At 52.7% G+C, this 23,757-nt stretch overlaps 1 protein-coding gene across 7 annotated transcripts in view; it reads right to left on the reverse strand.

Moving 5' to 3' along the window:
• The window catches only part of LOC146811566 (telomerase protein component 1-like), a 1,575,504-nt gene that overhangs the window by 374,566 nt on the left and 1,177,181 nt on the right, over window positions 1-23,757 (reverse strand). For all 7 annotated transcript variants that reach the window (XR_014966741.1, XM_085618541.1, XM_085618539.1 and 4 more), the window contains 2 exons: window positions 22,960-23,104; window positions 21,626-21,702 (listed from right to left, as the gene is read on the reverse strand). Coding sequence is in view for 6 of the 7 variants with exons in the window: in XM_085618541.1 (XP_085474667.1) it covers window positions 21,626-21,702; window positions 22,960-23,104 (222 nt within the window). In the remaining variant the exon portion in view is untranslated. The remainder of the gene's footprint in view (window positions 1-21,625; window positions 21,703-22,959; window positions 23,105-23,757) is intronic.

The raw sequence follows: 23,757 nt of genomic DNA on the forward strand, positions 1-23,757 counted from the left end.
AGCGACTTTCCATGTAAGGAATTGTAGCTCGCATTTATGCAGAGGTTCGAATGGAGGGCCCATTAGTCGTGTGTGAACAATGTTTAAATTCCACACAGGTGAGGGTGGTACCCTGTGTTTTGCTGATGCAGGGGAACTGCTTCTATTGCATGTTTTTGTAGGAGGGAAAGCACCTCTTGCTTTAGCAGAGATAAATGCTCTGTTGACATTGGGCACTGTCTGGGTGGTATGTTTGGGGGAGTAGAGGTGAGTTCTAGACAATAACAGGATTGAATGATTTGTCTCACCCATCGGTAGTGATGTTGTTCCAGACAGGTAGGAATTGTAGCAGACTTCCCCCGACCGGAGTGGAATGGTCCGGAGGAGTGGAGGGAAGTCATTGGGTGGGGGTGGAGGAGGAGCCAATATTGTTGGTTTTGCTTTGTTATTGCCTCTGTAGCCTCCTCTGTGATCACCTCTGGTAAATGATGTCTGGGTGGGACTTTTGTAGGACATGGAGGGGTTGTCAGAGGAATAGCCTCTGGAGGTGCCCTTATAAGAGGACCGACGAAATGAACGCCTGAGAGCTTGCGACTGCAAGGCTCCCATTGATTTAGCAGTGTTGGTACCTTTTTTCATCTTTCCTAAAGATGAATCTACGGCAGGGCCAAATAAATGTTTCTGATCAAATGGTTGGTTGAGTATGGTAGTTTGTACTTCTGGTTTAAACCCTGAAATGCGTAGCCATGCATGTCTATGTAAAAGGACACTTGTGTTGATGGCTCGGGAGGCGGTGTCTGCCACATATAGAGCGCAACGAATGGAGGTATTTGTTATAAGTTTACCCTCCTGTATGAGGTCATTGCCTTTTGTTTTGTATTTGTCTGGAAGGTGGTGTAATAGGGTCTCTAACTCATCATAATGTGCCCTATCGTATCTAGCCAGTAAAGCTTGTTTGTTGGCGATTCGCCATATGTTGGCTGCTTGTGACGCTGTTCGCTTACCAGAAGCGTCCCACAGCTTTGACTCCTTATCGGGAGGCGGAGGCGGAGCATCGCCTGACGTTTGGGAGTTAGCCTTTTTTCTGGCGCTGGAGACCACTAAGGAATCCAATGGTATCTGTCCTTTGATGTAAACAGGGTCAGCTGGGGCAGATTTTTATTTCTTCTCTATTCTGGGGTTAATCACTCTAGCCCTTACAGGATCTTTGAACACCTCAGGTGCGTGTTTAATTACCCCTTTTAACATTGGTAGGACAGAAGTGGACCTTTGAGATGTGTCAAATGTGTCCATTAGAAAATCTTCTTCTACAGGGTCTGTGTGTAGATTTACCCCGTGGTATTGGGCCACTCTGTGTATGAGCTGAGTGAAACCCTTAGTGTCCTCCGGAGGAGAAGTTCTAGAGCAGGGTTACTCATAGTACGGCCCGCGGGCCGCCAGCGGCCCGGCAAGCCTTCCTCGGCGGCCCGCGGACCTTGCAGACATCCTACATGTGTTTTAAAAAAAAAAAAAAATAGTGTTAGCAAACACTGCCGGTTGCAGCAGCCCGGACTCTGAGACTCTGCTCTGTGGGGGCCGGGGGATTCCAGTGATTGTCAAAGTGGAGATGCAGGGGCCTAAGAGGTGAAATACAACCAAGCTTTATTAACATGTAAATGGTCTTTTAAAGACCTGTGAAGTACTCGGGTGCGGCTGTGTGTGAGTGCTGGGAAGGTTTCTCAGGGCTGACACACACACGGGCGAGATGACAGAGGGTGACGGAGGGAGGGAGAGGGAGACAGAGGGAGAGGGAGGGAGGGAGATAGAGAGAGAGACAGAGGGAGGGAGACAGAGGGAGGGGGAGACAGAGGGAGGGGGAGACAGAGGGAGGGGGAGACAGAGGGAGGGGGAGACAGAGGGAGGGGGAGACAGAGGGAGGGGGAGACAGAGGGAGGGGGAGACAGAGGGAGGGGGAGACAGAGGGAGGGAGACAGAGGGGGGACGGAAGGAGGGAGAGGGAGGGAGAGGGAGGCAGGGAGAGGGAGGGAGACGGAGGGAGGGAGACAGGGAGGGAGGGAGACGGAGGGAGACAAAGGGAGACAGAGGGAGAGGGAGGGAGACAGGGACGGAGGGAGGGAGACGGAGGGAGGGAGGGAGACAGGGAGGGAGAGAGACAGGGAGGGAGAGAGACAGGGAGGGAGAGAGACAGGGAGGGAGAGAGACAGGGAGGGAGAGAGACAGGGAGGGAGAGAGACAGGGAGGGAGAGAGACGGAGGGGGAGGGAGGGAGGGAGACGGAGGGAGGGAGGGAGACGGAGGGAGGAAGATGGAGGGAGGGAGACGGAGGCAGGGAGAGGGAGACAGAGGGAGAGAGACAGAGGGAGGGAGACAGAGGGAGGGAGACAGAGGGAGGGAGACAGAGGGAGGGAGACAGAGGGAGGGAGACAGAGGGAGGGAGACAGAGGGAGGGAGACAGAGGGAGGGAGACAGAGGGAGGGAGACAGAGGGAGGGAGACAGAGGGAGGGAGACGGAGGGAGGGAGGGAGACAGGGAGGGAGAGAGACAGGGAGGGAGAGAGACAGGGAGGGAGAGAGACAGGGAGGGAGAGAGACAGGGAGGGAGAGAGACAGGGAGGGAGAGAGACAGGGAGGGAGAGAGACGGAGGGGGAGGGAGGGAGGGAGGGAGACGGAGGGAGGGAGGGAGACGGAGGGAGGAAGATGGAGGGAGGGAGACGGAGGCAGGGAGAGGGAGACAGAGGGAGAGAGACAGAGGGAGGGAGACAGAGGGAGGGAGACAGAGGGAGGGAGACAGAGGGAGGGAGACAGAGGGAGGGAGACAGAGGGAGGGAGACAGAGGGAGGGAGACAGAGGGAGGGAGACAGAGGGAGGGAGACAGAGGGAGAGGGAGGGAGGGAGAGGGAGGGTTACAAAGGGAGGGAGGGAGACAGAGGGAGGGAGGGAGACGGAGGGAGGGAGAGGGAAACAGAGGGAGAGAGAGGGAGGGAGAGAGACAGGGATCATAGTGCGACCCGGCAAGCCTTTCTCGGCGGCCCGCGGACCTTGCAGACATCCTACATGTGTTTAAAAAAAAAATTAAATAGTGTTAGCAAACGCTGTCGGTTGCAGCAGCCCGGACTCTGAGACTCTGCTCTGTGGGGGCCGGGGGATTCCAGTGATTGTCAAAGTGGAGATGCAGGGGCCTAAGAGGTGAAATACAACAAAGCTTTACTAACATGTAAATGGTCTTTTAAAGACCTGTGAAGTACTCGGGTGTGGCTGTGTGTGAGTGCTGGGAAGCTTTCTCAGGGCTGACACACACGGGTGAGATGACAGAGGGTGACGGAGGGAAGGAGAGGGAGGGAGGGAGACAGAGGGAGAGGGAGGGAGGGAGAGGGACAGGGAGGGAGACAGAGAGAGACGGAGGGAGGGAGACGGAGGGAGGGAGACAGAGGGAGGGAGACAGAGGGAGGGAGACAGAGGGAGGGAGACAGAGGGAGGGAGACAGAGGGAGGGAGACAGAGGGAGGGAGACAGAGGGAGGGAGACAGAGGGAGGGAGACAGAGGGAGGGAGACAGAGGGAGGGAGACAGAGGGAGGGAGACAGAGGGAGGGAGACAGAGGGAGGGAGACAGAGGGAGGGAGACAGAGGGAGGGAGACAGAGGGAGGGAGACAGAGGGAGGGAGACAGAGGGAGGGAGACAGAGGGAGGGAGACAGGGGGAGGGAGACAGGGGGAGGGAGACAGGAGGAGGGAGACAGGGGGAGGGAGACAGGGGGAGGGAGACAGGGGGAGGGAGACAGGGGGAGGGAGACAGGGGGAGGGAGACAGGGGGAGGGAGACAGGGGGAGGGAGACAGAGGGAGGGAGACAGAGGGAGGGAGACAGAGGGAGGGAGACAGAGGGAGGGAGACAGAGGGAGGGAGACAGAGGGAGGGAGACAGAGGGAGGGAGACAGAGAGAGGGGGAGGGGGAGAGGGGGAGAGGGGGAGGGAGGGAGACGGAGGGAGAGGGGGAGGGAGGGAGACGGAGGGAGGGAGGGAGACAGGGAGGGAGACAGGGAGGGAGGGAGACAGGGAGGGAGGGAGACAGGGAGGGAGATGGAGGGAGACAGGGAGGGAGGAAGACGGAGGGAGACAGGGAGGTAGAGAGACAGGGAGGTAGAGAGACAGGGAGGGAGGGAGACAGGGAGGGAGGGAGACGGAGGCAGGGAGACGGAGGCAGGGAGAGGGAGACAGAGGGAGAGGGAGGGAGGCAGAGGGAGAGGGAGGGAGACAGAGGGAGGGAGAGAGACAGAGGGAGGGAGAGAGACAGAGGGAGGGAGAGAGACAGAGGGAGGAGGGCGACAGAGGGAGGAGGGCGACAGAGGGAGGAGGGCGACAGAGGGAGGAGGGCGACAGAGGGAGGAGGGCGACAGAGGGAGGAGGGCGACAGAGGGAGGAGGGCGACAGAGGGAGGAGGGCGACAGAGGGAGGAGGGCGACAGAGGGAGGAGGGCGACAGAGGGAGGAGGGCGACAGAGGGAGGAGGGCGACAGAGGGCAGAGGGAGGAGGGCGACAGAGGGCAGAGGGAGGAGGGCGACGGAGGGAGGAGGGCGACGGAGGGAGGAGGGCGACGGAGGGAGGAGGGCGACGGAGGGAGGAGGGCGACGGAGGGAGGAGGGCGACGGAGGGAGGAGGGCGACAGAGGGAGGAGGGCGACGGAGGGAGGAGGGCGACGGAGGGAGGAGGGCGACGGAGGGAGGAGGGCGACGGAGGGAGGAGGGCGACAGAGGGAGGAGGGCGACAGAGGGAGGAGGGCGACAGAGGGAGGAGGGCGACAGAGGGAGGAGGGCGACAGAGGGAGGAGGGCGACAGAGGGAGGAGGGCGACAGAGGGAGGAGGGCGACAGAGGGAGGAGGGCGACAGAGGGAGGAGGGCGACAGAGGGAGGAGGGCGACAGAGGGAGGAGGGCGACAGAGGGAGGAGGGCGACAGAGGGAGGAGGGCGACAGAGGGAGGAGGGCGACAGAGGGAGGAGGGCGACAGAGGGAGGAGGGCGACAGAGGGAGGAGGGTGACAGGGAGGGGGGAGAGACAGGGGGGAGAGACAGGGGGGAGAGACAGGGGGGGAGAGACAGGGGGGGAGAGACAGGGGGGAAGAGACAGGGGGAGAGACGGGGGGAGAGACAGGGGGGAGAGACAGGGGGGAGAGACAGGGAGGAGAGACAGGGGGGGAGAGACAGGGGGGAGAGACAGGGGGGAGAGACGGGGGGAGAGACAGGGGGGAGAGACAGGGGGGAGAGACAGGGGGGAGAGACAGGGGGGAGAGACAGGGGGAGAGAGACAGGGGGAGAGGGAGGGAGGCAGAGGGAGAGGGAGGGAGGCAGAGGGAGAGGGAGGGAGACAGAGGGAGGGAGAGAGACAGAGGGAGGGAGAGAGACAGAGGGAGGAGGGCGACAGAGGGAGGAGGGCGACAGAGGGAGGAGGGCGACAGAGGGAGGAGGGCGACAGAGGGAGGAGGGCGACAGAGGGAGGAGGGCGACAGAGGGAGGAGGGCGACAGAGGGAGGAGGGCGACAGGGAGGGGGGAGAGACAGGGGGGAGAGACAGGGGGGAGAGACAGGGGGGAGAGACAGGGGGGGAGAGACAGGGGGGGAGAGACAGGGGGGGAGAGACAGGGGGGGAGAGACAGGGGGAGAGACGGGGGGAGAGACAGGGGGGAGAGACAGGGGGAGAGACAGGGGGGAGAGACAGGGGGGGAGAGACAGGGGGGAGAGACAGGGGGGAGAGACGGGGGGAGAGACAGGGGGGAGAGACAGGGGGGAGAGACAGGGGGGAGAGACAGGGGGGAGAGACAGGGGGAGAGAGACAGGGGGAGAGGGAGGGAGACAGAGGGAGAGGGAGGGAGGCAGAGGGAGAGGGAGGGAGACAGAGGGAGGGAGAGAGACAGAGGGAGGGAGAGAGACAGAGGGAGGAGGGCGACAGAGGGAGGAGGGCGACAGAGGGAGGAGGGCGACAGAGGGAGGAGGGCGACAGAGGGAGGAGGGCGACAGAGGGAGGAGGGCGACAGAGGGAGGAGGGCGACAGAGGGAGGAGGGCGACAGAGGGAGGAGGGCGACAGAGGGAGGAGGGCGACAGAGGGAGGAGGGCGACAGAGGGAGGAGGGCGACAGAGGGAGGAGGGCGACAGAGGGAGGAGGGCGACAGAGGGAGGAGGGCGACAGAGGGAGGAGGGCGACAGAGGGCAGAGGGAGGAGGGCGACAGAGGGCAGAGGGAGGAGGGCGACGGAGGGAGGAGGGCGACGGAGGGAGGAGGGCGACGGAGGGAGGAGGGCGACGGAGGGAGGAGGGCGACGGAGGGAGGAGGGCGACGGAGGGAGGAGGGCGACAGAGGGAGGAGGGCGACAGAGGGAGGAGGGCGACAGAGGGAGGAGGGCGACAGAGGGAGGAGGGCGACGGAGGGAGGAGGGCGACGGAGGGAGGAGGGCGACGGAGGGAGGAGGGCGACAGAGGGAGGAGGGCGACAGAGGGAGGAGGGCGACAGAGGGAGGAGGGCGACAGAGGGAGGAGGGCGACAGAGGGAGGAGGGCGACAGAGGGAGGAGGGCGACAGAGGGAGGAGGGCGACAGAGGGAGGAGGGCGACAGAGGGAGGAGGGCGACAGAGGGAGGAGGGCGACAGAGGGAGGAGGGCGACAGAGGGAGGAGGGCGACAGAGGGAGGAGGGCGACAGAGGGAGGAGGGCGACAGAGGGAGGAGGGCGACAGAGGGAGGAGGGCGACAGAGGGAGGAGGGTGACAGGGAGGGGGGAGAGACAGGGGGGAGAGACAGGGGGGAGAGACAGGGGGGGAGAGACAGGGGGGGAGAGACAGGGGGGGAGAGACGGGGGGGAGAGACAGGGGGGGAGAGACAGGGGGGGAGAGACAGGGGGGGAGAGACAGGGGGAGAGACGGGGGGAGAGACGGGGGGAGAGACAGGGGGGAGAGACAGGGGGGAGAGACAGGGGGGAGAGACAGGGGGGGAGAGACAGGGGGGGAGAGACAGGGGGGAGAGACGGGGGGAGAGACAGGGGGGAGAGACAGGGGGGAGAGACAGGGGGGAGAGACAGGGGGAGAGAGACAGGGGGAGAGAGACAGGGGGGAGAGACAGGGGGAGAGAGACAGGGGGAGAGAGACAGGGAGAGAGAGACAGGGGGAGAGAGACAGGGGAAGAGAGACAGGGGGAGAGAGACAGGGGGAGAGAGACAGGAGGAGAGAGACAGGGGGAGAGAGACAGGGGGAGAGAGACAGGGGGAGAGAGACAGGGGGAGAAAGACAGGGGGAGAAAGACAGGGGGAGAAAGACAGGGGGAGAAAGACAGGGGGAGAGAGACAGGTAGGGAGAGAGACAGGTAAGGAGAGACAGGGAGGGAGAGACAGGGAGGGAGAGACAGGGGGAGAGAGGGAAAGGGAGAGAGAGGAAGAGGGAGAGAGAGAGATCTGTGTATGCTGGGTCTGGTGGCTCAGTGGACGAAGGCGTCTGCTGCAAGGACCTGTGTTCAACCTCATGGTCAAAATTTGTTTTGCTTTAGCCCCGCCCCTCCCCCTCTGACCCCGCCCCCACCGGTGCGGCCCTCGTCCACAAACCACACTGTAAATTTGGCCCCCGAGAGAAAGTTTGTGAGTACCCATGGTCTAGAGGGATAGATATCTTGTGGCACATCAGAGACATCCGGTGTGCCATTATTGTCCCATGGGTCGTCTGGGGTATAAGGATGACTAGGGTCTCCTAGAGGTTCATCGTCTCCTCCGTCCCCCCCGTTTCCAGAGGTGTCATCATCGTCCTGAGGTGGAGGAGATGGGGAGGAGAGGGGAGATGGAGTAGGGAAGTGGTGTGGAGAGGGAGGTAGAAGAGGAGGTGGAGAAGTAATTCTGAGGAGATGTGGCAATGTCTCTCTTCTTTGGTGGAGATGGAGCCAGTACAGGCATGTCACTTCTTTTCTTGGAGCTAAGTGTAAGTTGACCTGTTTTTGGGTCTTTTAGAAGAGTTTTTTGGGTTGGGTCCATTAGAAAAAGCTCTTCTTGTGGAGGTTGGTCTTTCGGTGCAGATTTTTTTGGTTCCGAATGTTTGCGTGGCAACGATTCTGGAGGTTGTTTACATTCATTATGCTTGAAATTGTGAGTTTTCTTGAGTTCCGAAGGAATCTGTGGAACCGGTTGTTTATTCGATTCCGAGGGTTTACTCAGTTCCGAAGGTTGAGTGTCTGTGCTCTTTGGAAGTGGTTTCTTGCTCGGTTCCGATGATTTTTTTGGATTTGGGGTGTCGGTACCAGTAGGTTTCGGTGCAGAGTGCGCCGATGTGGAACCAGTGGTCGGCACGGAGGCGGACGGCAGTTTCTTTTTGGGTGCCGGGGGATAGGGTTTCGGCACCGACGGCAGGCTGACTCGATCCAGAGTGGCCTGAAGGCTTATTTGTCGATGTCTTCGCCGGGCCCGAAGGCGGGGCGTGAGAAGTCTTGTCCGGGTGTGCACCTAGGCCCGAAGATGAAGGTATTACCGAAGCCTTTTTGGGGGTGGGTGGTGGTCAACGTCAGTACTTACGACCCGCTGCCCTGGAGTGATGTCTTCGATGTCGGAGTCGTCGGCTTTGGAGGCACTGACGAGGCCCTCTTCGACCCGCTCCTGCTCTGGTACGTCGACGCCCTCCTGGAAGATGTCGCCGGGAATGGATGTCGATGATCGAGCCATGCTTCTTCGAGCTCAATGATCCCGGATAGTTTTCTTGGAGCGGAAAGAGGCGCAAGCTGGACAGTCTCTAGCCTCGTGCTCCGGCGAAAGGCAGAGGTTCTACACCTCATTGTTAGAAATGGGATTTCTGGTTGGCTAGAGCTTGCGCCAAAGCCAGGCAGAAACCACCATTCTAGTCAGGGCTGGGGAGTTACACGCCAAAGATAACCCCTGCTCACCCCCTTGGTAGCTTGGCACGAGCAGTCAGGCTTATCTCTGAGGCAATGTGTAAAGCGTTTGCGCGCGCACCCAGCAACAACACCCAAGGCCCACCACAAAAGAAACTCCACACAAGGTATTATATAACAAGCATTTGCAATGCAATAGGTCTCGCAATTACGCAAGCTTAAGCTATTGGCATTGTAAATGACTCCGCCTTTTATTTATGTTTTAAAAACAAAAATAAAAAGCATTGTTATTTCCAATGTTAATAGCTCAAACTCGCGTAAATGCGAGACCTATTGCATTGCAAATGCTTGTTAAGACGAGCACCTGAAAAGGGCATATCTGATCGGAAAATGAGGACACAGCTGAATCCTCGTCAGGGGTACTAAGCGCTATATCATGCAATTAAGATATAGCAGGATAATACTGGAACCCTCGACCGCATGTGTCAGAGGAGGGCCCATCCTGATCTTAAATCTGAAGTCTGACGGCGTCACAGCCCCTGCAGCAGCGCCCAGTGTCTAAGAGCACCGCGGCAGCCATGAAGCGCTGTAAATGAATGGACAGAAGAAACGCTCTAGCCTTTAAATCCTGTGCAAATAAAATAAGCAATCTGTCAGAGGGCAAGAGAAGGTGCTAAAACATGCCTAGCGCCTTGAAGGAGCGCATTGGCGGCGATGATGTTTGCTTCTGGTGATGTAGGCCGCAAATTATTCAAAGTGGATCTGTTATAATCACTGCCCCCAAGTCTACATCGGGTACCTGAATGTAGTCTCCCCGTGCCTCAGAAAATTAATGCGTCCTTGTGTAACGTAACTGGCGCTCATGTAAAGCGCTGCAATACCTTCGGGTCGAGTTCCCGCTACGAAAAACTGCAAAAAAAAGGAGTGAAGTATGATGAGGGGTCGTAGGTGTGCGGTGGGATCAGGAAGGCCTTGCTAGGGCAGGGGTACTAAGCGCTATATCATGCAATTAAAATATAGCAGGATAATACTGGAACCCTCGACCGCATGTGTCAGAGGGGGGCCCATCCTGATCTTAAATCTGAAGTCTGACGGCGTCACAGCCCCTGCTGCAGCGCCCAGTGTCTAACAGCACCGCGGCAGCCATGAAGCGCTGTAAATGAATGGACAGAAGAAACGCTCTAGCCTTTAAATCCTGTGCAAATAAAATATCCACCAAATGCAACAACCAACTCGATCCAGTAAATTAAATATCTTACTTTTTTTCCTCCGAAATTTGTTTGTTATAAAACTGTTTGCAGTAGTGCCTGTGGGGGCTGGGGGCACAGATCATACTCGCGGACTACGGACTGTCAGAGACCCAGAGCAGTGGGGGTCATGGAGAGTAGGAGCGCTATCAGAAGATCAAATAACAAGCTGCTGGGAGAGGGAATGGGAGGAGGATGGGCAGGGTGGACGTAACAGGCAGACTGTCTGGAAGCTGCAGGCAGAGAGCTCTGTGACAGAACCAAGCTCTTCACAAAAAAGGTGGCATCAATGTATTGACGGCTCCTAGTAGCGGTAGAATTTAAGTAATTTGGTGAATTAGTTGCAATACTGCGATTTCAAGATGCAGTACTGTGGATGAGAGCCTTCTAGATCTAGCTCGCAAGTACTGCTAGAGTTTCTGCAATGTTTCTAAAGTTAAAGTGATCGGAGCGCGATCAAGCGAGCAGAAAGGAAACTGATTAGAAGGGAGGGGGTAGTGTGAAAACAGCGGGGAGAGAAGGGAGGGTGTAATAAAAAACAAAGGAGCCAAAGCTATAGAGAAGGGAGGGGGGAGTGGGAGCAGCTGTGCACGTGCATGTGATCGTGCACTCAAGGTTTAGGCCAGCCAAAACTGTGGGTAGCACTTTGAAAATCCCACATATAAAATATCTCTTCGAGCCTTTGGCTCGCGAGACCTAAAAATAACCTTTGTATTATACCAAAACACATTAGATAAGAACACACACTCAACAATGTACAGGGGACAGGGCCGCATGGACCACTGTCAGGAATTAGCACAAATCACCAAATGTACATGTAGAACATAACACAAATGAGCACTGTAGACTACTGGCGCAATAATGACCTCAGCGTCATCACACTAGCATCAGGTATAAAACCTATCCTGCATCCATCACAGGGGCATAAACACATTTATGCAAATTCTCAGTCTAACGCATTAGACCTAACCACCTAAGTATAACTACTTTAGGGGCGTATATCGCACAGGGAAGTACCATCTCCCTAACACCAATCTAACCAGGTAAAACAACCTCCTAGGCAGAAATCCTATCTAGAGGTATGAAATACAGGGTGCGCAAAACATACTATACACAGTACATTTCCTAACCCCATAAGCACGAACACAGGGTGCGCAAAACATACTACCCAGTACATTTCCTAGCACCAAAATCACATTATAGTCCAGGTTGCACCAGAACCTAAACGTAGCAGCTGCCCACTACTTGCTGGGCAGCTGGGGACAAGCACAGGGCCTAAACGCTGCAGCTGGCACTAAGTGCTGCGCAGCTGGGGAAGGCAAATAGCGGCAGGGGGCTCTCATTAGCCCTTCAAAACAAACTGCGCCAATCCTTGGAGCCCTCTAGGCTCTAGAACAACTATACCCCCTTCGGTGGAGCCATCTGGGACTCTCAGAATAATGATGCCCAAGTCGTTGGAGTCCCACTCGGGGGACTCTTGAACAAGAATGATGGCCCCTTCGTTGGAGCCTCAGGGCTCTGAAAAGAACATGTCCCCACACGAGGAACTGGCACCCAGCGTTGGAGCCTCGTAGGCTCTGTAAACTCCCATGCCCGTCGTTGGAGCCACGCAGGCTCGGGAACCAACTTGCACCGGGGTGGGAGCCACTCAGGTCTCAGAAATACTTATGCCCCCTTTGGAGCGCCCTGGCGCTCAAAACCAACATACATGGGCCCTTCGTTGGAGCCTTCTCGGCTCTGTAATAAAGAAAACTCTGCACGTAGCAGAGGAGGGGGACGTCCGCACTCACCGTTTGCCTGGGAGGCGGCGTCTCCCCTCTGCGGCGTCTTCTACTTTACCCGGGCCCCCTCCTGGGACCCGGGACTCTGCAGGGGCACTCGGGGAGGCGGGGTAGGCTCCCGTCCTCTCCGTCTTCTTACTTCATGCCGGCGCGGACTCTCCTCTCGCGGGGCTTCCCTCGACCCGGAAGCCCCGCCCACGGAGTCCCTGCCTTCCGGGTCGCGCTGGGTAGCGGCCCGGAGGGAATCCAATGCGCAGCTCGGGCCGCGGCGGTGACTCCATCACGGCTCAGATGCGGGGTGGGCACCCGCGATGGCACAAGTAAGCGGGGTGGGCTCCCGCCATGGAGATAAGGCAATAAGCGGGGTGGGCTCCCGCGAGCCAAGACAACAGGCGGCCATGCGGGGTGGGCACCCGCGAGATCAGGAAATCAATTAAAGAGGCTAAAGCGCGGGGTGGGCACCCGCATTAATTAGGCAATAAAAACGAAGACGCAGGGTGGGCACCTGCGCACCCTAAGCAATCAAATACGCGGGGTGGGCACCCGCAAGGCACACACCATGGGGGAATCCCTAGGCTGGGGATTTCCTCCTCGCTCGTCGTGCAGCGCCGTTCTGCGAGGCCCACGCGCTCCCAGGGCGCTTGGCAGGCTAACAAGCCTTGGTAAAGCAAAAGGACCAGCAAAAAGGTCCCCAAGGTCCTGAGGGCATCCAGGGGGCAAGGTAGGGCCCAGGGGCCAGCACACAGGGCCCTCTAGCAGGGAGGTAGCCCCCATGGCGGTCCCTCCTGGGCCCCACCAGCAGCAAGCCCCCCATGTCAGGATCCAAAAAGAGAACAACCTGTAAGGGGACACAGCCCCTTTTTATACACCTAATCCTTTGTCTCAAGGTGCAGGGAAGGGGCGAACCAGTTACAACTGGTTCCTGAGCACTTTGTTTTGCTCAGCCCCTCTCCCTATTCAGAGGACAGGCCAGGGTCATCAGTCGCACCACAGGGGGCGGAGCCAGCATTGTGTGAGGAAAGCCCAGCCCTATTCAGGACCCAGGTGTACTCCTCCCACCCATCTAGCTGCTAATCTCCCTATTCACCACTGGGTGACTCATCCTGACTCTGGGGATTCCCTGGCCCGTCACATGACCTCAACCAGCCAATCGCCAGACAAGGCACACATTTTACACTGCACACCGAAGTGCCCACTTCTCGAAGTGGCACTTCCACACTAGGTACATGCACGCCGCACACATCATCGTGCAGCATTCGATCACACGAGTCCGCACATACCAAACTCGAGCCTGCACACCCCACGCATCAGGAACTACCAGGGACACATACATTCCCCATGCATTCCTATGGTAGGGCAGGCCTATCTCACCACATGCACTCAGAGTGCGCACGCACTTTACTCTGGGACACAGATAAGGTGCGCAGAAACCAAAAATCATTACCACCAGGTCACCAGTAAAAGCGAAAAGTTCAGGGGTGAACCTGCCAGAAGGGCCAAGTCCAACACTCATGAAGATGTGTGTGTGGAAATTTGGATCCACATCGGGGACACTTTTTACAAGGAGTCCTTTCCATGAGCCAGGTCTTATGGCGTAGGTTGGCCCGAAGGCCTGCGTTGACAACCGGAATCGAAGATTTCGAGCTTGTAGAGATGCGCGTCGAGTAGGGAACGCGATCAAAACAATACCGGAGAAAAGGGTGAAGGATTGCGCGTCGAAAGTTAGATCAGTAATGGCACCGAACTGGAGCGCAATAAACGCATCAGAGCCCGATGGTGGAAAAAACCCATCTGACGATGGAGTCGATGCCCATGCACACTATTGTCCAAAGGAGGAATCACCTATCTTGTGACTTCCAAAGACTTATTCCAATACAACAAGTGCAAACATCTGGGCCCAACACGAGATGACGATCTATGCACAGTGTGTGATCGGCAGATCATATGCCTCGAACATGATGCTGTGAGTACAGGGGGCAGGGGTGGGGTAGTGCCCTTACCAAGTGTGGCTAGTGGGAGCAGAGGTAAGTGAAGCTTGGTAGTCCGGGGTCAGGGGACAAGGAAGGAAAGACTGAGCGGTGGTCTCTATTCAAGTCTGATATTGGTAGGAGCGGAAGGCCTCCAGCGAGGTCTTTGGGCCCGAGGATGAGCAAATATTTAAGGAGTGGCCATTTTAAATGTCTAAAGGTTCATGAAATGGCGGGATCCTGCTAACGGTCGATTTAGCCCAAAGTAGAACAGCAGAGCGAGGGCATTTACCATATCTTGCGAGGAGAATGAAAGTCCAGCAGGCCTGAGGTGTGTGGAGCCGCAGGATCATGCAGGAATGGAGTGAGTGTCCTTCCAGCTCCAGGGAGAGATAAGCAACTAGTTGGGCATAGGGAGAGCTCAGCCGTCTTAGTGACACTGACTTGGCCAGCAACCAGACCCGGGAGATTGGAGCTCAGCAGGAAGGGGAGTCCTTCAGTGAGGTCTTTTAGCCCAAGGATGTGCGAGTATTTAAGGAAAGGCCATTTTAGATGTCTGAAGTTTCCTGAAATGTTGGGACCCTGCAAACGGTCATGTTAGCTCAAAGTAGAGGAGCAAGGCAAGGGCACTTACCCTATCTTGCGAGAAGAGTGGAAGTCCAGGGGGCCTGAGGAACTTAGCCAGAGCCCTCGTGAGTCATGGAGGGGGGCCAAGTTACGTAGACCGCCAAATCAATCAGTGGCAGGAGCGGCAACAGGCTCACAAGCAACTGAGCTGATGTGTCCAGGTTGGTCGTGTGGCATAGCCCTTCAATGGCGGCAGCCGGCTCGTTGCGGGTGGCAGAGGGGCTTAGAGATCACCAGAACCAAACCAGAGCGCAAAACAACGGCAAAAACAAAAGCAGGACGTAGCATCGCTGGGGGTCGGTCCGCGGTTCTCACCCTCTACACCGAGTTCATCGGTATCCTGATCATGGCAAAGTGAAGCGCAGCCGTTTTTCAACGGTGTCCAGCACCAGTCAGGTGGCAGGGGGGCACAGAGATCAATAAAACAAAAATAGAGAGCAAGAGCAAAACAAAATGTAGTTCGCATGACGATTGTCGGCAGCCGGATCGAGGCGGTGGGCAAGGGGGCTCAAAGTTCAAACAGGAGAGCCGATGCATCCTTAGAGGCCCACAGAGCAGTATAGCTGATGCATGGTGGGACGAATTGAAAAGACCAGCGAGGGTGGGAGTCCATCAGCGCTCACCAGCGGGCTCAGCTCGGGCTGTACGTATCGGATGTGTAGCCACTATGCAGTAGTCATATCGGGAGGATCTTTGCGGTGAGCGATGGACAACCGTAGGGCCAGCCGCAATTGTCAAAGGCGCCATGCTCCAGGCAGTAGGTCCTTGCTGGGGGCCCCCTTATAACCGCTGCTAGTGGTGTATGTATGTAGAGCAGATTGGGATCAGTTTACTTGTCACGGATCGGCATCAGTTAACATTTCACACATCAACGGCGAAGGTCAATAAGCAGCAGTCATCGACCAAAGGGGGATCTGTTCAGACTAGTCTGAGGGCCGCTAACAGGGAGGCTTAACTGTATGCGCACACTGGCCGCGACAGCAGATCGACGGAGAGTATCGGAGTGGATGGAAGCATCCATCAAGGGGAAACAGTTCTGTCCCCTCAGGGGCTGTCACACCACGTGATTTAGGGATGTGTGGATGGAGGTCGCCTCGGTACCGGGCATCCATCGGTGGCGCATGAGGGGCAGGTCCATCGCAGGAGATCCTTACTGTCGTGGCCAGCGAGAGTACGTGTGTCGCCGATCCAGTGGCGCACAGTCTTGTTGAAAGTGCCGCAGCAGATGAGTTGAGGCTCTACGGATCTGGTTAGAGCGTATCTGCAAGTAAGTGGCGTCAAAAAATTGTCGTTTTTTCAATACCGTAAAAAAGAAAGAGGTTCCACATTTTTGCGCCATTAAAAACAACAGAAACAGAGTTTTTCCGTTGTTAATGGAATTATTTGCTTTTAATTATTGCTTGCTTTCGGCACTGATAGAGCATGTGTATAAATAGCGTGTGTACAGGGTATATGAGGTCCAAATACATTTTTACAAATCAAACTTTTTGTAGTATACCATGCAATACTTCTTTAGTGAGTCTTTGGTCACGCACGCTCGCTCTTTCCTTCCTATGTAAAAGTTGATCTGTGAAAAGGCCCTCTCAACATTGCCACTTGAGACGTGCAACGCCAAAACAGCCAGTAAACAATTTTCTAACTCTGGCTAATGACATGCTTTCCATGCCAATACTAGTGTACTTATAGATTGTTATTCTCTAGGACATGTTCTGCAACATATGCGTTGAATTGGGCACATATGCCCTCGGTTATTGAAGCGGTCAAAAATGAAGCAGAACCTTTCAAAGTCTGGAGGGAAAAAAAAGACGGATCCAACACTTGTGCAGTGAGGCTTCATTAACTTCAAATGCCATGGTTAATAAAGGGCAATTTCTATGCATCATTGCGAACCATTTCCCATAGACAGTAAAATAAAATTTTCTGAATTGCTCCTCAACATATCTTTGCTTAACAAGTGGCAACAATTCTAACATGGAGCATGTTGCAGTGCCAAAGTCACTAAAAGTGTCGCCCGGCCTACTCTTAAGGAATGTTTCACATCTACACCAATTACGCCTAACACTTGGTAGACAAAGGCGTTTTCAGACTCTAGTATTTTGATTATGTCCACTACAGCAGTCCTGTTTTCCTGTAAAAACCTAAGCATGCAGTAGACTGTACTTTTTTCACATCATTGTCAATATGTGACAAAAGATCATCACATTTATTGCCTTTGGCATTATCACTAAGCAACCATTCTGTAAACTTTCGCCACATGGATAATATGGCATTTACAGCCTCCAGGACTGAGAACCACTGGGTAACTGACATTTAGGATGACTCTTTCTTTGATGCCACAAAATGAGAAATATTTGCATTTTAGTTCCCTAGGTATAACGAAACAGTGCACCAGAATGGACTACAAAGTCAATAGCATTCTTCATTAACTCTGAAGATTGTAAAGATGCTTTCAGCATACTGTCTAGCAAGTGGCAATAATCTCTTACAGGGAGGAACTTCAGCTCAGGTATCGACTTTGACAGGTCATCATACAACATTTTCAAAGACGTAGCTGAATTACTGCAAATACAAACAATATCACTCTAATATTTATTGAACTTGGTAGGAACTTTTTTCAGCAACATTCCAAGTGACACTGCGCTCCATGTTTACCAACGTCTGGTGTCATGTTTTCGCCACTATCTTAGATGCTTGGTGACAACATTCTTTTCATATATACCTGTCACTACACCTTGCATTTAATGTTTAAAGCCTGGGGTGTTTGGCAATTCACATGGACTCAATACTGCACTCTAGAAGAGGGGGCTGATGTATAAAAGTAGTTCACTAATTCTCTGTCTGTGGGTAAATGTGATGGTACATATTGGGAAAGATTCTTATGAAACCAGCCATTTTATTATCAGTGAAAACAAATGTAGCCAACATATCAAATATGATTTTGATATTTCCTGATTCTCTACAGTTTATAAAATAACTAATTAAGACCTACAACAGGCTTCTAAACACTGCATCTTTAGACCACAGACCACAAAACTGAACAAGCAGAAGGAAGAAGAAACAATTTTTTAGTGACATCCCTAAACAACAAACCTCAAACAGAATAATTGGTAGCCCAGTATTTCTTGCTGCTGCCTTGTGTAACAGAGTTATATTGTATTGGCCCCTTCAGGAAGAAATAAAATGACTCTTTTACTCATCTTTTCCTTTCTTTGAATGGCACTTAGTTTGTGGTTGCGAAGATGTTTTTTCAGTGTTTATATGTTTACACTGGTGATGGGTATTTTCCTTTTGGTGGGGTGTTATCAGTTATTCTAGGTTTAAACCTAAAACCTGATAGCCTAGGTATTATCCTCTTTAGGAGAACTACTGAGGCCAGCTGCATCTTATGAATCAGGATGTAAACTAGCATGAAAATTTTAGGGAGGGAGGAAAGTTGCCAGCCTCTGAGTCATTGTATTCTGAGTGGCTAAAATCCCTATCAAGCATGACAAGGGCTTTGGAGTCAGATCTAAACAGTTCTTCGTTATGGGCAAACCCATGGACCATAGTAAAGTGCTCAGCCAAGGTTAAATCATTAAAACAAGCTTTTACTTTTTCATTCATTACTGTGATTATTGTTGGATTCCTTTGGCCTAGTCACGGTGGAGGAAGCTCTCGGGGTTCTGGCGACTGTGAAGAGTGGGTCACCGAGAGACCCTGTACCGATGAAATACCTGAAGCAGGTCGCCTCTATCATCGGCGGCCCTGTGACTGACCTTATAAATCTTTCTTTCTCCAACGGAGTGGTGCCCCCCAGCTGGAAGGGAGCGGTTGTCAAGGCCCTTTTGAAGAAGCCTAGCCTGGATCCCGCCGACCTTGCTAATATTAGGCCCATCTCTCTGCTCCCCGGCATTAGCAAGGTGGCGGAGAAACTCGTGAACAGGCGCCTATCGGGTTTTTTAGAATCCAATTCCCTCCTGGGTGATTCCCAAACGGGTTTTTCGCCCTGGTCAGGGGACGGACACTGCCCTGCTCGCAGTCGTGGAGAAGGCCAGGAGCATCTTGGATTCAGGGGGATCGGTGGCAGTGATCCTCCTGGACCTTAGTGCGGCATTTGACACCGTAGACCATCAGATGTTACTCCAACGGCTGGCGGGGGTGGGGGTCTCCGGGATGGCCCTGAAATGGTTCGCGTCATTTTTGGAGGGCCGGACGTTTGAGGTTTGGGAAGGCCAGGAGAAATCAACATCTGTCCGTCTCCAGTGTGGTGTGCCACAGGGCTCATCGTTGAGCCCTACATTGTTTAACATCTATATGGCCCCACTGGAGAGTGTGGTGCTGCCACTGGGTATCAAGATCATCAGCTACGCTGATGATACCCAGCTGGTGGTAGGGCTCCCCCAATCGGCAAACCAACCCGACCGGCTGCACACCTGTTTATCTCAGATCTTTACGTGGATGTACAGCTCAGCACTCAAACTCAACGGTTCGAAAACCGAATTGATGATGCTGGGGAACTCCCCTCCCTCCCTCTCACCGAGCAGTTGGCCCAGCTGCCTGGGAGTGGCACCCACCCCCAAACAGGAGATTAAGAGCTTGGGGTTGTGGCTGGAGCAGGACCTTTCTTTTAGGACACACGCTAAAATTACAGCAGGCGTGTGCTTCGGTCTACTCCGGGCAGCCCGGAAGATCTTACCTCTTCTACCGATGGCTTCGAGGAGGCTGCTAATCCAGGGACTCATCATCTCACGGTTGGATTTCAGCAATGCGCTGTTTCTGGGGGCCCCAGAAACAACCTTAAACAAACTGCAGCAAGTACAAAATGCTGCTGCTAGGCTCCTGACTGATCTTCCCAGGCGTCAATCTGCCCGCCCGGCGCTTAAGGTGCTTCACTGGCTTCCTATCAGAGAGAGGGTGAATTTTAAAGCACTCTGCATGGCCCACAAAATCCTGCAGGGTAAAGGGCCACCCATCCTACGGGAGATGGTTCAACCCTACAAGGCCCCTCGGACCTTGCGCTCGGATCACCAACATCTGCTGCAAGTTGCGAGAGTGAGGAAGGCCAGGTCCGGCGGCAGAAGATTTTCCATAAATGTTGCAACTCTGTGGAGTTCCCTTCCGTTATTCCTTCGCTCTGAAACGAGTACTTTATGTTTCCAAAAACTTTTAAAGACCCACCTGTTCCCTGCCTAATGCCGCTGTCTTGTGTTATGGTGTCTTTTTTCTGGAAGAGCGCAGGGATGCCCAAGGGTAACCAGGCGCTATATAAAACTCAATAATAATAATAATAATAATAATTATTTGAACGAACTTCGTGTGGCTCAAAGGAAGCACAGAAGATGGCTCTGAGGATAGTGCTGATATTGTGGTCTGTATTGACTGAAGGGCACATGTCATTTTAACAGGCACCATATTCTTTGTAGATGCCAGGGACAGACACCCTGGAGGTATGGAGTCAGGAGATATTGATGTCAGAGCCACTAAAGTCGCCACACCTTCATCTTTTCTAAAGTTAGAATTCTACCGATGAGGAAAAGTGTGCAGTCAGGGAAAGGCGTTCAGTTTCCCAATATGACTGGGAGGAAAACAGTTTCCTTGAGGGAGAAGGCAACTTCTCCTTTCCATGGCACTTTTTGTGTTTTTTGAGGGAAGATTGTTAGAGAAATTGTTTCCTGTCGGGTGACTTACCTGAAAGTGAAGGGGCGTGCTTCAGAGTATCCTTGGAGGTCATGGCCACAAACACCTTGGTTTCCGCTCAATGATGACCTTCAGCTGAATCAGTGAACAGTAGTTGCAGATCGCTGGGTTGCTGTCTGTCCTCAGACACCACATGCAGATGTAAGGTGGATCCAATAAGGGCAATTTTTGTGGTATGTGATAAAGGGTTTCAATTTTGAAATCTTTGACATTTCACATATACTGTGCGGAAAAGATTATGAATTTTGTCCGTAACCTCCAAGATAGCTTCAGACCAATGCTGATGAGGAGCAGAGAAATAGGACCTGCTACCAGCACACCAGTCTGCTCCTTATACCTTGCAAATTTGTTACATTCTGAGTAGGACAAAGTCATGGATGAGGCTGCATGGTGCTATCTGGTGGCTCTAGAAAGCTATTGTCTGGGAATAGAGTCCAGATCTTGTCTGGCATTTGGGGGATATCCATGAAGTGATGAATCTGCAGAAAAGGTTTTGTATCCGAACAGAGATATTCTTCTGTGTAAGAAGAGAAAGGTTTGGAGAGTATTTTAGCTGAAGTGAGACCACAAGCTCATGCTGCCCTGAGAATTCAGAGGCCATGTCTCCTTGGCTGAAACTGCCAGCTTTTAATGATGTATGTAAGGTCCCAGATCCTGGATTCTTCATCTTAGCACCTGTAGGTCTTTGAAAGCAGAGGCAGTGAGCTTTAACCGCAAGCACAGAGGTGAGGCCACAGGCAGGAGATCAATAGCATTGTACTCGAGCCATAGGCTAGAGCTGGATGTTGGTCACATCACTGAACTTGGATATAAAAATGTCTACAAATGTTCTGCAAAAATCATTGAGAAGGCAAACATTATAATATCCAAGTATAGCAACTGATGCTTGGAATACAATAAAACATTAATATTGAAGTAGCAAATAATTAGCCCACAAAATATTCTGTAATTTAAAATATGAAATCGACCCACAGCTGAATTATGTTTTCTGAACAGTTCTTCACAAGGAGAAAGCCACACCTAAACATCTGCAAATTTACAACGATGGGTTTAGGATATAGTCGGAACACATTGATGTTCAGATGCCCCTTGTGTTCCAGGTCACTGATGGAAATCGAACTGACATCCATAGTAGTCAAAAGCTTGTCCACTTCAAGAGAGCCAAGAGTATACATAACAAATTGTTTTTTACGAGCAAGAAGTGGTGACTGAATAATAGAAATATCCAGTTGGGGAATCTGTACAATACCCAAGAATTAACCAAACTATTCTCACCTAAGAAGCTGGCACTGTCATTGCCCTTGCTCTATATCTTCTGCAGACCACAGTGGCTTGCTTTCAATTCAGTACTTTCCACAAGCACAGGTTGACACTAACACACACACACACACACAAATACAATACATAAATCAACATTGAGCAGGCACAGACATACACAGGCGCCCACACCCACCACCCCAACCCCAAATATGATACCCTCAGGAGCTGCCAAGCAGAAGGTAACTGACCATGAGAGGACGCCATAGCTTCACTGTTCCATCGACACTAGCAGTGGCCACCATCAAGTCCCCTCCATCATTGGTCACTGGAAAAAAGAAGAATTTACTGCAGGATCTCTGAGAAACCAGCAACTAACCATGTCAAGTTTGCTCACAAATGTCTGACCAGCAAAACTTACCACAGGCACAGCAAAGAGAATGATACCAAGAACATAAGAGGAATGCAAAGAGAGTGAGGGGGAGAAAGAAGCTCAATTATTAAAACTCACAGGATAATGTCTGTATTTCTGACCACTTTGTTCAACGCACTGAAGGGAAGTGACACTGTATTAGCCATCCCAGGAAAGGACCTTAAACCCATTCACACAAGGAAATTAGTATCAATCTCACTGGGACTGATCTTAAATCAACCTATGGAAGCAACCCTAATCCTTCACAGTGCAGGGTCATGTATCCCTTGAGGAACGATCTGTATGAGGTCCCCCATAGAAGGGCCCTGTATTAACTGTCTGTGAAGGGCCCTTTACCTTGTCCCATAAGAAAGGTCCCTGTATTAGTTCCCTGACAGAAGGTTTCTTGATCATCTTCCACTGTGAAGTGCTGTGCATAGGTTCTCTTACGTAATGACCCTCACTTTGTGGGGGGCATCTATCTTAAGTACAAGCATCAGAGGAGTCTTCCAAGACGGATGCTGACACAATCGTGCCAAAGGTCTTATTCTTCCCACTAAAGAACAATAGTCTGCTCTCTACTCCAATGGTGCAGCCAATGGCATGTTCCCCAAGCAAGATGTTATGCCCCTGAGAACAGCAGAGAGGAATTTCACTCTGACATCCATCTCCAATTATATTTCCTTCCTTATAGAATCTGAACAAATAGGAGCAGGGACTACTTTATAGGAGGGGATACTCTGTAGAAGTTAGAGGAAACAGAAGGGGTGTGCGTCATGGCTAAGTGTGGGCTTACCAGCATCTTTATTAAACATCACTTAAAGAATAGCAAAATGATCTTTATAATGTCCTGGTACTGAGAATTTTGCTTGAGGGATGTAAGACAATAGTGTGACTCTTTTGAAAGTTGCTTGGGGACTTGATAACAATCAATCCACTTCAACAACTGTATAACTGACTCAAAATAATCAGTGACATTTCTTTTGAATGTTCCTAATTGGATATGTTAGGATACTCTGTGGCTCTGTATAATGAATCTCCACTTTTATTTAAAAATCAGTACTCTGTTAAAAATGGTGGTTTCTAGGGCTTTCGGAGAGGATTCAGAGTTTGGATGCAAAGGCAAACAGTGGACTCAAAATGACAGGGATTGACCTCTAGAGATGTGCTTACCTGGAAGAGCTTTGCTGCGGTGATCACTGAACACAGTACATTGATTTATCTGGCTGTTGTGAGCTGAGATGCTGGTGAGCTCCACGCCATCGAGGTTCCACACCTTGAGAACTCCATCACGGCTAACAGATACCACATGCTCATCCTGATGAAATAACAGAATGAAATACAAGCACTTTTCAAAACATCTAAAATCCCAAAATATCCATCACTTAGTCACCAAAGACCCCTCAACATACTATGCTGTGATTCAGCTTTATTTTCTTACTATCCCCAATGTCAGCGTGTTGCATTTTCCCTACAAGCACTCTGCATTTGTTGTACAAAAAAGGGGGGATGTTCTTATGTGGGAAAAATTGGCGCCTATTGAGTGTGCGTGAATTTATATCTAGCAAATTAGGCGGTGCAAGAAGGTGAGGGAACACACCCTGAGCCCTCGTAATAGACCCTAGGGTCCGACACAATGTAAAGCAAAACCTATGCACACGCTCCTTTAATTTCTAATTGCAGTAAAACATTCAGTAGATTTAGTACATATATTCAATGGACAAGTTATATAACACAATGAGAGTAATCCAAGTCGTCAATGTTCTCTTGTTGTTTAATCCGAAAATGCCCAGCCAACACGTATTTCGTCGTAGGAAAGTACCCTTTGACTTCTTCAGGGCTGTCAGGATAGCAAGTTCAATGGCAGACTCCTCTGCACTGATTCTACGTCCATCATCAAACGAAAACCCTGTAGTACTATGTAGCGTTGTTCCTTATAATCTTAAATAACTCTAGCACTTTCCGTAATCA

This window comes from Triturus cristatus, chromosome 7 (genome assembly GCF_964204655.1).
Source record: "Triturus cristatus chromosome 7, aTriCri1.1, whole genome shotgun sequence".
NCBI classification, from domain to species: domain Eukaryota; kingdom Metazoa; phylum Chordata; class Amphibia; order Caudata; family Salamandridae; genus Triturus; species Triturus cristatus.